Source organism: Colletotrichum tamarilloi (genome assembly GCF_030869305.1).
Source record: "Colletotrichum tamarilloi strain Tom-12 chromosome Unknown Scaffold_80.1, whole genome shotgun sequence".
Taxonomy (NCBI): Eukaryota; Fungi; Ascomycota; class Sordariomycetes; order Glomerellales; family Glomerellaceae; genus Colletotrichum; species Colletotrichum tamarilloi.
Window position 1 is genome coordinate 27,448 of NW_026849463.1, and position 12,803 is coordinate 40,250.

At 55.5% G+C, this 12,803-nt stretch overlaps 7 protein-coding genes across 7 annotated transcripts; 4 read left to right on the plus strand and 3 right to left on the minus strand.

Annotated features, from left to right (window-relative positions):
* Positions 1 to 48: 48 nt before the first annotated feature.
* On the minus strand, positions 49 to 944 carry CTAM01_12640 (thiamine pyrophosphokinase; the record flags this gene model as incomplete). Its single annotated transcript, XM_060528645.1, has 3 exons — positions 49 to 612; positions 664 to 749; positions 803 to 944. The coding sequence occupies 3 exons, from the start codon at positions 942 to 944 to the stop codon at positions 49 to 51; spliced, it is 792 nt and encodes a 263-aa protein (XP_060376675.1).
* Positions 945 to 1,637: 693 nt separating this feature from the next.
* On the plus strand, positions 1,638 to 2,781 carry CTAM01_12641 (CHCH domain-containing protein; the record flags this gene model as incomplete). Its single annotated transcript, XM_060528646.1, has 3 exons — positions 1,638 to 1,842; positions 1,918 to 2,323; positions 2,388 to 2,781. The coding sequence occupies 3 exons, from the start codon at positions 1,638 to 1,640 to the stop codon at positions 2,779 to 2,781; spliced, it is 1,005 nt and encodes a 334-aa protein (XP_060376676.1).
* A 1,084-nt stretch (positions 2,782 to 3,865) lies between these two features.
* On the plus strand, positions 3,866 to 4,526 carry CTAM01_12642 (uncharacterized protein; the record flags this gene model as incomplete). Its single annotated transcript, XM_060528647.1, has 3 exons — positions 3,866 to 3,901; positions 3,993 to 4,423; positions 4,496 to 4,526. 3 exons carry the CDS (start codon positions 3,866 to 3,868, stop codon positions 4,524 to 4,526), a joined length of 498 nt encoding a protein of 165 aa, XP_060376677.1.
* Positions 4,527 to 5,444: 918 nt separating this feature from the next.
* Positions 5,445 to 6,867, minus strand: CTAM01_12643 (uncharacterized protein; the record flags this gene model as incomplete). Its single annotated transcript, XM_060528648.1, has 2 exons — positions 5,445 to 6,383; positions 6,496 to 6,867. The coding sequence occupies 2 exons, from the start codon at positions 6,865 to 6,867 to the stop codon at positions 5,445 to 5,447; spliced, it is 1,311 nt and encodes a 436-aa protein (XP_060376678.1).
* Positions 6,868 to 9,860: 2,993 nt separating this feature from the next.
* CTAM01_12644 (uncharacterized protein) lies at positions 9,861 to 10,013 on the plus strand (the record flags this gene model as incomplete). The annotated part of the gene is made up of 1 exon (XM_060528649.1): positions 9,861 to 10,013. One exon carries the CDS (start codon positions 9,861 to 9,863, stop codon positions 10,011 to 10,013), a length of 153 nt encoding a protein of 50 aa, XP_060376679.1.
* Positions 10,014 to 10,296: 283 nt separating this feature from the next.
* CTAM01_12645 (uncharacterized protein) lies at positions 10,297 to 10,864 on the plus strand (the record flags this gene model as incomplete). The annotated part of the gene is made up of 3 exons (XM_060528650.1): positions 10,297 to 10,455; positions 10,495 to 10,572; positions 10,610 to 10,864. The coding sequence occupies 3 exons, from the start codon at positions 10,297 to 10,299 to the stop codon at positions 10,862 to 10,864; spliced, it is 492 nt and encodes a 163-aa protein (XP_060376680.1).
* A 616-nt stretch (positions 10,865 to 11,480) lies between these two features.
* On the minus strand, positions 11,481 to 11,792 carry CTAM01_12646 (uncharacterized protein; the record flags this gene model as incomplete). The annotated part of the gene is made up of 1 exon (XM_060528651.1): positions 11,481 to 11,792. The coding sequence occupies one exon, from the start codon at positions 11,790 to 11,792 to the stop codon at positions 11,481 to 11,483; it is 312 nt and encodes a 103-aa protein (XP_060376681.1).
* Positions 11,793 to 12,803: the final 1,011 nt, after the last annotated feature.

The following is a 12,803-nucleotide window of genomic DNA, read 5'->3' on the forward strand; positions in this document are numbered from 1 at the left end:
AACAAGCGACGGTCGAATTTTTTTTTTTCGTTTGACCTCTTTTTTGGTTTATTCAGTGCCCACAAGAGCAATGGTGAAAAGCACCGTTTCGGTTGTCTCGATCTCGACCACCCTTGTCTCGGGCAGCACGTGGTTGCTGGTGCTCATGTGGCCCCCAAACTTGGTCTCCCAGTTCTCCACGTCCCATTCGAGGCCCTTGGTGGTGATGTAGCTGGTCCCGCCGATCGGGACGATGCCGACGTGCTTGCCAAAGACGTCCTCGCCGTCTTCGCGGACCCAGATGCTGTGGTGGCCGGGCTTGAGGAGGAAGGTCAGGCTCTGGCCGGAGACGAGGTACAGCTTGCCCTGGGCATAATCCGGGCCCGGCTGGAAGAGGTATAGATGGTGCACCTGGCTGAGACCCTGGTCAACGCGGCCACCTAGTCCACCGAGAGCGACGATGTCAGTCTCGGGGCCGTGGTTTGATCGAATCCATGAGACGGCCTTGGCGAAGTCTGTTGAGTACTGGTCGGGATCATGTATGACTTGGGCTGGCTTTTCTAGCGTTGTGTAGTAGTCCTTGACGGAGGGGAGGAGTGAGTCCAAATCCCCGATGATAACGTCGAGGTTGTTCTGTATGAGTCAGACAGTGTCATCGTGATGACGAGAGATGCAGGCACTCACGTATGGAGGGCGGGATTGAGCCTCAGCTGCTTTGTTCAGATCGTATAGCCTATTTGCTCCGCCATCTGCAGCAACTCGTGTGAGGGCTCCATGAAGAGTCAGCATGGGATCAAGTCAAACGAGTGCAAGAAGGTTGTACCATTTGTCCATAGTGAGTCAAAAACTGGCGTCTGCCTCACAGGTTGGTTGAGTACAATGAGAGAAAAGTCGACAGTGCTTGGATGTTCTGGTTTCTTGTCGCGGAGGAGACCTATCGGCCGCCACTCGAAACTTGGCGACATACTGAAGTCTCTCTCTTTGGTCTCTCTCTATTTTAGCACAAAACTACCTCAGTCAGAGGGTCAGATAGCCAGAAAGACAAGGATATCTCTAAATACAAGTGGCCCTCTCGAAAAGTGCAGATGTGTCAGACTTTGCCTTGATTGTCGCTCAAGTAGCAAAGTTGAAGACTGCAGAGAGGATAACAATACTGTATCACCAACTTGCATCAGGTACTTTATTCAAGGTTGAGTTGTCCATGATGCGTTTCTTACGCCGGCGTAGGCAGTCATCAGTGTCACCGGCCTAAAAAGGAATATCTCGCAGAAAGTGGTGCACGGCATCAGCAGCCAATGAAGCGTCGAATCCCTCAGATTTTAATTGGACTTTTTGGACCGTCCGATCGGCCGGACCTTGCAGGCTGCATCGAACGGGCGTGGCGGGCGTCGGTGGGCGTGACAGGCTTGGGCCAGCACAATCGAGCGATAATGCGCCGCTAAAACTCCGGCAGAATCCGCCCATCGAAGCTTCAATTTTCTTTTCCATCCAGGATTACCAACCAGTAACGCTTGGAAAGCTCACAAGCTGTCCACGACCAAACCCGTGCCCTCCGCCCATCTCTCTAATTCCCCTTTGTCGTTTGTCTTTTGCAATTGCACCCACATCCCTTTTTCCTTTGGTTCAGCTTTCCTACATACATAACATTCACACACACAATGTATCGCAGCGGCATGCGTTCGGCGCCCCGCGCCCTCAGCGCCGCCCGACAGTCGGCACTTCGCGCAGCTCCCAGACGATTCGCCTCAACAGCACCCGCCGACAAGCCCAGGACGTGGAAGGGTGCGGCAGTAAGATGGGGTCTTGCCGCTGGTGCCCTTTACTGGTACAACACAAGTCCAGTCTTTGCCGAGGAGCCCATCCGTATGTCTCCCGCGCCGATGAAGGAAGAGATGCTTAGAAGAACGTGATCGTTTCTAACTATGTGTTGCTCAACAGCCAAAACGATCGCCGCCCCGTCCCAGTTCTCCGAGTCCGATCTTACCACCGTCGATGCCATTGTCGAAGAGAAGCGCAAGCGAGCCATCGTAAAGGCCGAGGAGGCCAAGCCCGCCGCCGCCGCCGCCCCCGTACCGACAGAAGCTAGCGAGCAGACCAAGGCTGCGCTCGAGGGTGAGGCCGCCGAGGGAAGCCCGGCACCCGCCCCCGGTTCTCCTGAGGCATTGGAGGCCGAGGCGGATCAGCAGGGTGCCTTCAACCCCGAGACGGGCGAGATCAACTGGGACTGCCCGTGCCTGGGCGGCATGGCTGACGGCCCCTGTGGAGAGGAATTCAAGGCTGCGTTTAGCTGCTTCGTCTACTCAAAGGAGGAGCCCAAGGGCATGGACTGCATTGAGAAGTTCCAGTACGTATTAGGAGGTGATGTGGAAACGAGATGTAGTGTGAGGAGTGCTAACTGGAATTTGCAGGGGAATGCAGACGTGCTTCAGGAAATACCCCGAGGTCTACGGCGACGAGCTGGCCGATGACGAGGGCGCCGATGAAGCCGAAGCCGCCGCCGCCGCCGCGCCCGCTCTCGACGCCAATGCCGATGCCGCGATTGCGCCGCCCACCAAGGCCGTTGAGGAGAAGAAGGAGGACAATAAGGATATCAAGAAGGAGACCAAGGAGGCCAAGGCCGACACCCCGGAGAAGACCCCCAAGGCCGAGGTCAAGCCCGAGCCCAAGGCGGAGAAGATGAAGCCCGCGCCGGCCGAGAAGCAGGAGAAGCCCAAGGCCCCTGCGGCTCCCTCGTCTGAGCCTGTTGATCTTACCCAGCCCAATAACAAGGCCGTCGATGCGACTGCGGCGAACAACATCTAAGAACAAGAGAGTTTCTTGCTTTCTGTACCAATTTACACACAAATAGCTATCATCAGGACTGGAGAGTGAAAGGTGGGAGAGAAGGAGCGAACGCTTGACTGCGAAGCCGCAGCTGCAGGTTGCGGAGCGTACGGCGTGGCTAATGAAACCATGACGGGGGAAAAATCAGGCATATTTCATGTACCATAATCGTGTACACAGTGTACCAGTACGGAAGCAAAAGAAAAAGAACAATAGACATACACTTCTCTGAGGGACTCCCCAAGAATCTCGTTTATTTTCCTTTTGAGTATTGATCAGTATTATTCTTGATCATAGTTATAGTGGGAATAGCTTCAATTTGCCCAAGAATACAGAATATGACTCTCACGGTCCCCACGAGCATGAATAACATGGCCAGATGTACCTATTACCTATAATGACAGCACACCGACGGCTAAGGCACCTTACATACTACCTAAGGACCCATCCGAGGATGCCCCGGTGCACGACATTGTTCCTGGCCAACATTGTGACGGCAGGACCCGACTTTTTCCCCGGCAGGTGCAGAGGAACCAGATACCCCCCACAGCGGTAATCTGTCAGGGTTGTGATTGGCCGGGCGATCAGGTTGTCCCAAGCTCCCGAGCCGCATACGTCATACGTCATTGGTCTCCAGGCCACTACGCGCCAACCAAGATCAAGGAAAGCGCTCGCGGGGGTGCGCCATCCCATCCCGTCAAACCACCTGACGGAACCATTCCCTCAAAATTCCCTCCCATCCTCAGGCTTCTCCCGACTTCCTCCTTACCCCCATTTCACATGACTGCATCTTCTTAAAAGGAACTCCTACCCATTCATCCATCCCGCGCGTCATCCTGTCGATCTGCCACACACCTTTTTACACCTCGCACATCTTGCATCTCTCCCTCCCTCTTTGATACCCCCAGCCGCCTCCTACACCTACCTTGCCTACATCAAAGCACAAAGCTTCTCTTCCAACCACAGCTCTCATCTCTCGCAAGTAAGTAAACAAAGTTGCGTCATACCGGAGACGTTGCGCATGCGATGCTAACAACACTACCCAGTGGCTTCCTACGCAGACATGGCCGCCAAGGGCCCCAAGCAGACTCCTGAGGAGGTACGTTCTTCTTCCTTGCATTTGACCGCGTGATCTCATTTAACCCTCAATCAACCGTCTACGTATCGTTGCTAACATTCTCTCCCTCCAGGCCGCTGCTCCCCCTCCCCCCGAAATCTCCGTCGACTCCACCGCCTCTACCTCCTCCCTCGTCGATGTCGACATGCCGAGCGTACACACCGTCCCCCACGACTTCCTCGAGCAGGAGATCCAGACAGAAACCCAGGCCGACCGCGTCGACCGCGAAGAGAAGGCCCGCGCCGAGGCCGACCTCGCCAAGAAGAAGGCCGCGTCCAAGGCCCGTAAGGCCGACTCGTGGCTCAAGCGCCAGTTCTCCTCCCTCTCCGACGGCACCGCCAGCGCCCTCGTTGTCTCCAACCTCGTCGGTGTTGTCGGCCTCAGCGCCTTCCTCGGATACAAGGCATGGGGTCTTTATGAGCGCGGCCGTCTGTCGTGGCAGAGCGTCGGCCTGGGCTTGGGCATCCTTGGTGTTGTTGGTCTTGGAGAGGGTATCTTTGGAAGGTAAGCATTCACTTTCTCGTTCCCAATGACCACGAGCTATGCGCATGGATACTGACTGTTTCTTCCCCATAGCTACCTGTACAAGACCAAGGGCAAGAAATAGACTGACAAGTGCGCGTCGGGGACGACGGCGGCTTTGAATTACTTTTCTTCTTCTACTACCTAACCTAGCTTGGGAAACTACTCTTCTCTATTTGGCATGTTTGCACGGATGCTGGCTTGTTGGCGTGTAATGGCGTCTTTACGAACGAACGACGTCGGATAAACGGCTCTTGGCTGTAATGTATGTACTGGGCGTTCGGGGCGAATATGGAAATGCACACACACAATCTCCTCCAAAACACACTTGCTCTCTCTAAAGAAGTGCTCAAACAACTTTCTCCCTTTGGCTGACTGTAGATGACCTCACGACACCACACCGCGATTCCAACATTCATAAGATTCCGAGGCCGGGGTATACCACACACACACACCAAATGGCAATATCAACAATAATATTGAATATACTAAGAAAGGAGACCGACCGTCCGTCCGCCCGGTCTGCTATTCCGCCTCCGGTTTAACCTCCACATAAGTTAGTTTCTGGTATGGTATGGTGGTGATCGTAGAAATCATACAGGGAAAAGAAAAAGAGAAAGACGAAGAAAACAAAGAGGAAAACGAAGAGAGAGAAAAAAAATAACAAAAGGTAGGTTTAGCCAAAGCTCAACATCAACCCCGCCCCAAAGTCGCTATGCCGTTTGGTTGCTAACTCCTCCAACCCCGTTGTGAACCCTTCCCAGACCCGGACACCTTTGTAGCAAAACGCCCTTCGCAACCCAGTCTTCTGTTCAACCGTTTGAAGCCAACCTAAGCCTTGCCTTTAGCCGTTGCCCGCTTTGCCCACACGCACATACGCACACACACGCACACGATAAAGCCTTTCTTACATCGATCGATCGAAACGCCGCTCGTACTCGACCCCGAATCCTACACTTCCTCCTCTTGCGCCTGCTGCCCAAGACCACATGGCGACAGGGCATTACGTGTTGCGGCTGTTGTTGTGCAGCTCTCTCAGGCGCTTGACCCAGTGCTTGCGTAGCGCCGGCGACATCTTGCAAAAGATCATGGCCTTGTTGTCATCCGCGAGAGCCTTCTCCGCAATCTTAAGCTGGAGGTCCATGTCTTCGTCGGAGAAGTCGCGGAAGAAGATGTCAATCGCCTGCTCGGGCCACCGCGGTGGGCTCCGGCCGCGGAGAGCGTCGGCGATCTTGATCAGCCCGTCCTCCATCAGCTGCTTGCCGGCGGAGACCATGTTTGCCGTCGTGGCGTCGTTGCCGTGACTGTGGCTGTGGCTGTTTGATGCGCCAGGCCCCGATGCTTGCGCGGGGTTCGTGTAGCCTGATACACGTCGGCGCTTCTCTGCCGGTTGCGCCGGTGGGCCCATGGGCGCCGTCGGCGCTTTGCCGCCAGTGTCGGATGTCGATACTTGCTGGGGAAATCTTTTGCGTCCTGTGGCAGTTTCCTCGGGGGGCGTCAAAGCGCTCGTGCCTGCGATATGCGTCCTAGGCGGAATCGCGGTGGAAGTGGGCCGTTGCTGTTGCTGCTGTGGTTGCTGGTGCTGTTGCTGCTGCTGCTGTATTTGTTGTTGTTGTTGCTGCTGGGGCTGATGTTGCTGTTGGGGTATCATGGGTTGTTGGACTTGTGCTACGGGAGACTGGCTTACGGAGCCGCGAGGCTGTACTTGGTGGTTGATGCCCGTCTGTGAGGTTCCGTAAGGCGGCTCAACCTGAAGATCGAGGACTGCGGTGCCCGGCATATCCGGGTCTTCAGATCCTTGAATCACATCGGGACCCTTTCGCTTCGGCTTCATGATACGTTTAGGAGCACCTCCAGAACCGACGACGTCAGGATACAGGATTTCCATGAACGATTCATGGTCGAATGGCCGACCACGCAACGCGCGCGATAATGGCTCTTTCTGCGGGGAAAGGGTCAGCGACAAAAGTCCGACACGACAATGATATATGAGGTACACGGGGGGGAGGTGGGCAGGTGGATTAGCGCGCGCGCGCGCGTCTTCACCAACATACCTCGATATGCGCTTTCCAGGCCTCCTCGGACGCGGTGACGGTACGGGTGGTCGGGTTGTAGAGGAACTCGGGGTCCTCGCGAAGGCCGCGCCAGAGACGAAATTTCTTACGCGCATTATCCGACTTATTAACGAGATGGCTCTTTGTGGGATATGCGCCGTGCTTCTCGCGAAGAGCGGTGGCGGCGCGATCCCAGGCGTCGGCCTTGAAGGAGTGGTTCTCGCGCAAGCCTAGCTGGACCGAGTCGCAAAGGGATCGGAAGAAGGTGGCCTCGTAGGCGGGCGTCCAGCTGAAGCGCGGTGCACGCTTGTCGCGGTCTCCGCCGGCGCTGCCGGGTGGGCCATCCGGGCCGCCGAACTCATCGTCTGACATTGAGTCCTTTTGTCGACGACGAGAGCAGACGGAACGGGGAGGTTAGAGGACGGAGAGGGAAGAGCGGAGGGGGAGGGATGGTAGTGGCCGAGCAGGACGAAGGAGGATAAGGGTATCCCCCAAGCGTCGAAGCGTCGAAGGGGGGGGCAGGCAGACAGTTGGGGACAGATGGGCGGTGGTGGTGGTGGTGGTGATGGTTAGTGGCGGCAATAAGGGTCGTTATGCGGCGGTAATGTCTTGGACCCCTACTTTTCGTATACGGAAGTCGCGATCCAATATGGGCCGGGTTCGGAGATGGAACGGGCAGCCAGGGCCGTGATGTTTGGATCTGACGGTGGCGAGGGGAGGGGAGCAGCAAAAAAAAAAAAAATTAGTACGGAGTAGACAGAGGGCGCGCGCAAAGGTCCTTGGATGAATGGATGGACGGATGGATTGGGGGGCGTGTAGCGCAGCGGTACGGTGCGGTGCGGTGCGGGCGGGTTTGGTGGTAGGTAGGTTTGGTTTGGTTTGGTTTGGTTGGGTGAGAGTTGTCGGGTGGGCGTGTGACCGAGTGTGAGAGAGAGAGAGACCCAGCCGGAGGTTCGTCGAGTTTGCGTTGCACGGGAGTGGGAAGCGAACGAACGTTGGGTTGGGCGTGGGGAAGAACCAACTGTCTGGTGACTTTGGTCTCTGTCAGCCTCTGCCGTAGGCGTGGGCGGTGGGTTCGTTCCCCGTTCCAGGTTGTTACGTGCGTTGGAACGTGGGAGCAAGACTCTGGGAGAGTCCGGGACTCTAGGAAGCTAGGAAGCTAGGAGAGAGCGAGTCGCGGAGCCTGGAGCGCGGTGGAGGGCGGGTATCCGTACGGGTCTGCGGCTGCGCTCACCTCTTTGCGGTAAATGCACGAGGCTGGCTGGCGGCTGGAGCTGAATCGTGAACGAACGAACCCGGCGAGATACAGAAACCATCCACAGACGCAGACGTAGACGGTAAGGTACTCCGTACTTTGTACGGATAATCAGAGCAACAGTTCAACGGAGAAAAGAGTTGAAGCGGGGCATTGATAGATAGTAAGTGACTTGGTTAGTTGGGAGCGAGTCGGGCGCAAAGTCACGTTCTCCTCTCGCAGACGGCAGCCGGGAGTGGTACGGTACGGTGCCTTTACCAATGGTGACAGCAGCCACGAGAGTCCCCCGGTATTGGACCGGACCAGACTCATCCCTTTGCACTAGTCTACTTCAGGACTAGCTGCTAGAGATTATGCTCAGAGGGGCCGGAGGGACGGAGTCGGGGTCCAGACAGTTCCAGACAGCCAGCCAGGTGCCCACGGGTGGTTCCTCTCCAAAGTAAACGCGGTTCCCGATTGATTAGTCACGGCAGCACGTGGATGGTCATGATCTTCCGTTCCCGTGCCAGCCGGACTTTAGCCTCCACCTCAGCTTCTGCACGGACCATGTTAGATCACGTGGGGGCATGCGTCTTCCCAGGTTAGCTTGCGCTTAGTCATTCTGCCCATCTTGGCGTAGCGTTGCTTTCCTCTCCTCCAGCCTTGTCTTTAAGGCAGAAAACTTGTTCTCTGCTCATCTTCCCCAGTTCAAACGGCAAGCCTCCACCACCGCCACGGCCATCATCCGGCTTGGCAGAAACACCAAGACTTCTTCGCAGGTGATGGATCCTCCAAGCTTGTCTAATGGAGTCGCCGTGTCTGTTCTTTACGCAGTACGTTTATTTCCCCCCCTCCCAAAAGCTCTATTCAGACATACTTTGCGCCTTAACGTGGGCGGTCCTGCAAGCCCGTTTCTTCACTCCCTCCCACTTTATTTAGCCAACATATGCAAGATCAAGCTTTCTTATGCCTACGCTCCCCTGACCAGTGTATCGAAATGGATCGCAATCCCCGAGATGGTCTGTAAAGTACCTTGAAATTAGATTTCCGACTCGTTGGTTCAGGCTTGTTCGACTCCTCAACCAAGGCTCTGACCTCATCGCGAGCGTGCCGTCATCACGTCAAATACCAACACATCTCAAAATCTTCATCTTCATCTCCGCCTCACATGTTCCCCTCTACTTCAGACAATGACCTCTAGATCCTCGGGCTGCAATGGGCGCACCCATCATTGCTACTGCGGTACTCCCGAACACGAAAGATGGTGTAAGCGGATGTGGTGGCCCCGGACAATAGCTAACAACCCGTGTGTACTGCGAGTTGCTGACTCTGGCTGACTCTGAACCACCCGACTCTGCCACCTCTATATACCGGTGATTACACCACCCTCAAAGTTACTCACCTTGCCAAGTCGCCAAGGACGGTGTCCGAGTCGCCCGTCTCGTAGACTTTTCGACGTTTGATGGCAGCAATCAATGCAGAGATTGCCAATTGAGCCGTACGCATTCAGACCGGGCAATTTACTCTCGCAACCACCGCACGGCACGCCCATGTTCATTAACTATCGTCAAACCATCTTTACGCCGAGCCTAAACCCGAGTAAAAAGGGCAACCTTTTCTAGTTCAAGGTATCTACGGAGACTACATTTGTCCAACCGGTCTTTAGGTTGGCTTTTAGAGTTGCTTCCTCCGACATGACAACTTTCTTCCATGTCTCCCGTGGCCCTGCGCCGGTTCAGATGATGGGCATTAGGGGGCAGTCCACTCTCGACTCACGGCAGCAGACCGATTATAGTTGATCTCATCTTTGTAGTGGCCGCAGGGCAGGATCCCGTTTTCTCGCAAATTGAACGGCCTAGCTTCGAGCCCAAGTTCAAGTTTGCCTGTCTTGCCCTATGGTCGTCATGCCACTTCCACAAATTGTGCACACTCAGCGCATAGCAAATGCCTTTATAGGATGGATGCACATGATATGCTACCGGGATGGATAGATCCCATAGCTTTCTCTCGCCTCTTCACACTTCGGTCTCGGGGTCCATCTGGTAAGGTCCCTGAGGAATACGATGCGGTGATCTGCCTGGCTGCAACGTCGAATATTCGAGGCGAAGTGCGTCAGCCGTCGTCGCAAAACATGAAGTGGAAACGGATCTACGGGTATGACTTGATGCTCAGCGCCAGCAAGGCCGTCACATTCGTTTCTCTACGGGACAAACAGTATTGCAAATCGTGCAACGAGGCCTCATGTTCTGCGACACCGACACCTCGCCTTTTCAGGAGCCACTAAGGTCGACTTACTCTCTCATAAGGCCTCCAGCTCAAGCCATGTCCTTGTTGCCCTTTGGGATGGTGTGGTGGTGGTGGAGGATGGATGGACGTCGACATTGAGAGCTCTCACCGGCTCGCCGCCACACTAACAATAACATGCCAAATGATACGCTGCGAGTACTTACACCTGCTGCTGCACGTACGAAGTAGTGTACCCGTACCTTGCAACCTTGCGTCAAGCGCTATACTACTTGACGCTACCTACCCGACAGTATATGGACCCCTCGCTACGCCCGGGGCACATGGGCCGCTCGGAACATTTGGCCGCTCGGAGTTTTACTGCTGGGATCCCGCCGCACAACTCTGTCTCAGAATCTTCAGTGGACCGTTTCAGGCCCTGTCAGCCTGTCCACTCACTCGACAGAAAGACTGGACTCAACGTCCATCCACGAGGACCCCCAGGAGAATGAGGGAGCCTTCACGAGAAGTTGAGACTCGAGAGAGGGGAGGGGGTTGGGGGGCACTGGGGCTTCTCCGAGTCCGCCCATCATCATTCGTTGTCTTCTCTCGAGAGTCTCTTGCAGCCTCCTTGCCTGGCTGGCAACATGGCTACAGCTTGCCAGCCAGCATCAACAGCCGCCGAGAGAAACTTGGTCTGGCCTGGACAACTCTGGCCACCATCGACCGATTGGGCCTCGTTGTCTCCGTTGTCTCTCTTCGCTGACTCCAACCCGGACTACGCGTTGGTCAGAAACGATGTTGACCACGCCGTTTACCCGTGGATACGTCAGCGACCTTGCCGATATTGCCCTGTCTTTTCGCCGGCGTTTTCAAAGATCCCAAACCCCAAACCGCCTTCTCCTGAACTAAGTCATCGCAAGGCCAAGGGGTTGTTTCTTCGCAGAGACCATGGTCAGAAAGAAACTAGAATCCAATCAAGGGAGATGAGGCCTAGTCGAACGGGAGCTCGTTCCAAGCTATGCGGCGGGAGGCTGCTCCGTCAGTCAGCTGTCTGTCTAGGTACCACACTCACACGCGAGAATGATAGACTAAGAAATGCGGACTATCGTCTACCTGACGGTCTGACAGCGACTGTGCCTGTGCCTGTGCCTGTGCCTGCCTATCCCCGGGGCGTGTCCGAGGTCCGCAAACAATGACAGTTTTGGCTTCAGCAATGGCACTTGTTTCTCCTTCATCCGATAGGGAAGAGGCCCTCGACCTAATTATGTTCGGTATCCCTCTTCCGCAACATCTCAAAGCTTAGCTCGCTAAGCAGGCCGCAACATGGAGGCCATGGAGGCCGTGGACCAGATCGCCCTTGGCAAAAAGTCTTGCTTTGCCCAGCAGTCACATTGCAGACACATCGCTACTGCGCCAAGCGCCGCGAGGCTTAGCTAGCGACGGGAGAGCAACCATGGGGATCGCTGAAACGCCAAGCGGAAACAACTGCGAACGCTGACTTACCAGAGGGGTCCAATGACGAGATTCACCCGGGATACTGTCCTCCTCCTTTCTCTTTCGAATGCACCGTCGAATGCTCGCTCGCCCATCCTTCGCCGCTCTCCCGCGCTCGATCCCCCCTCCCCTGCGAGAGAAACCCCTCCCCCCTTGATGTTGAATTACCAAGAGGGGATGATGCTGTTTTCTTCCTGTCGGTCAAAGAAAACTCCCTCTCTGGTTTTTTGCCTTTCGTTTCCAACCGACTAGGTAGGGCTAGACACCCGGTTCGTTCTCGAGGGCGTGGAAGGGTTACCCGTTTGACGCTTGAGGCCAAGAATAGCAGCAGCAGCAGCAGCATCCAGTCCATACCCTACTCAGTCCTCGCCTGAGGCTGGCTGCTTGACTTTACTGCTCTTTCTCTGACCCATCGTCGGATATCCGCCATCCTCTTTGTCAGTGTTTTGTCTGATGAGAAGCCGCCCCAACTCGACAGCTTGCCGGCATCCAGCATCCAGCATCCAACTTGATAATTGGAATAAGGCCTGTGGGGAACATGCGTGGGCCACCACATCTACCTGCTACGTCGTCTAAATGCTTAGCCACGCTTACTTGACCTAGACTTCTGGACCAACGGAACCAAGTTCGGCTCACCATCGCCGTCCAGTGGAGAAGGGGGTGACGAACAACTTGTCTGGCCATCTGCACCAGGACTGGTCTAAATGCAACGGCCCGGCTAGCTGGTCCCGAGAACATCGCCCGACGACTAGCATACGCTTGGCTGCGGCGAGCTTGTGTCTTTCTTGCAGTAGCCTACGGCACTTAAGCCTTGTAAGTTGTGGCAGAGAAAGAGTGTCGGCGCTAGGGGAGATCTGACAGCGCCCTCCGTCTTACCGTCTCTGCTTTTCTCTTCGCTGCCGGGCGCCAAACGTACATGTGCTATACCAGACTGAGATGGTGGTGGTGTTGCTACTGCTTGTCTATTGTGATTAGAGAGAGGGACCGGGATCACATCGCATTGTCAACCTGCCAAATCAACCACGCTTAAATGGGTCGAAATAAGCTAATTGAGACCTCAGATCAACGGCTCGCCAGTTTCCATGGCTCATGAGACTTTACATCCGAAGCACGATATTTCTTGGCTCTCACTCAGACCTACCTCAACGGGCTTCTGCATAGTTGCGAACAGAAAGTGAGCATGGGAAAGGTCAGAGCCGCCACGCAGAGACAGATGCACACCATCCACCCACAGCTCAGCATTCCCCCTTCCCCTTGCCCCCCTCCCCCCTCCCCTGCGCTAGCCTCCCGGCACCGATCGACCGATATCCCTGCTCTGGATCACGGCCTTGTCGACTGTGGGGTAAGGGGACTC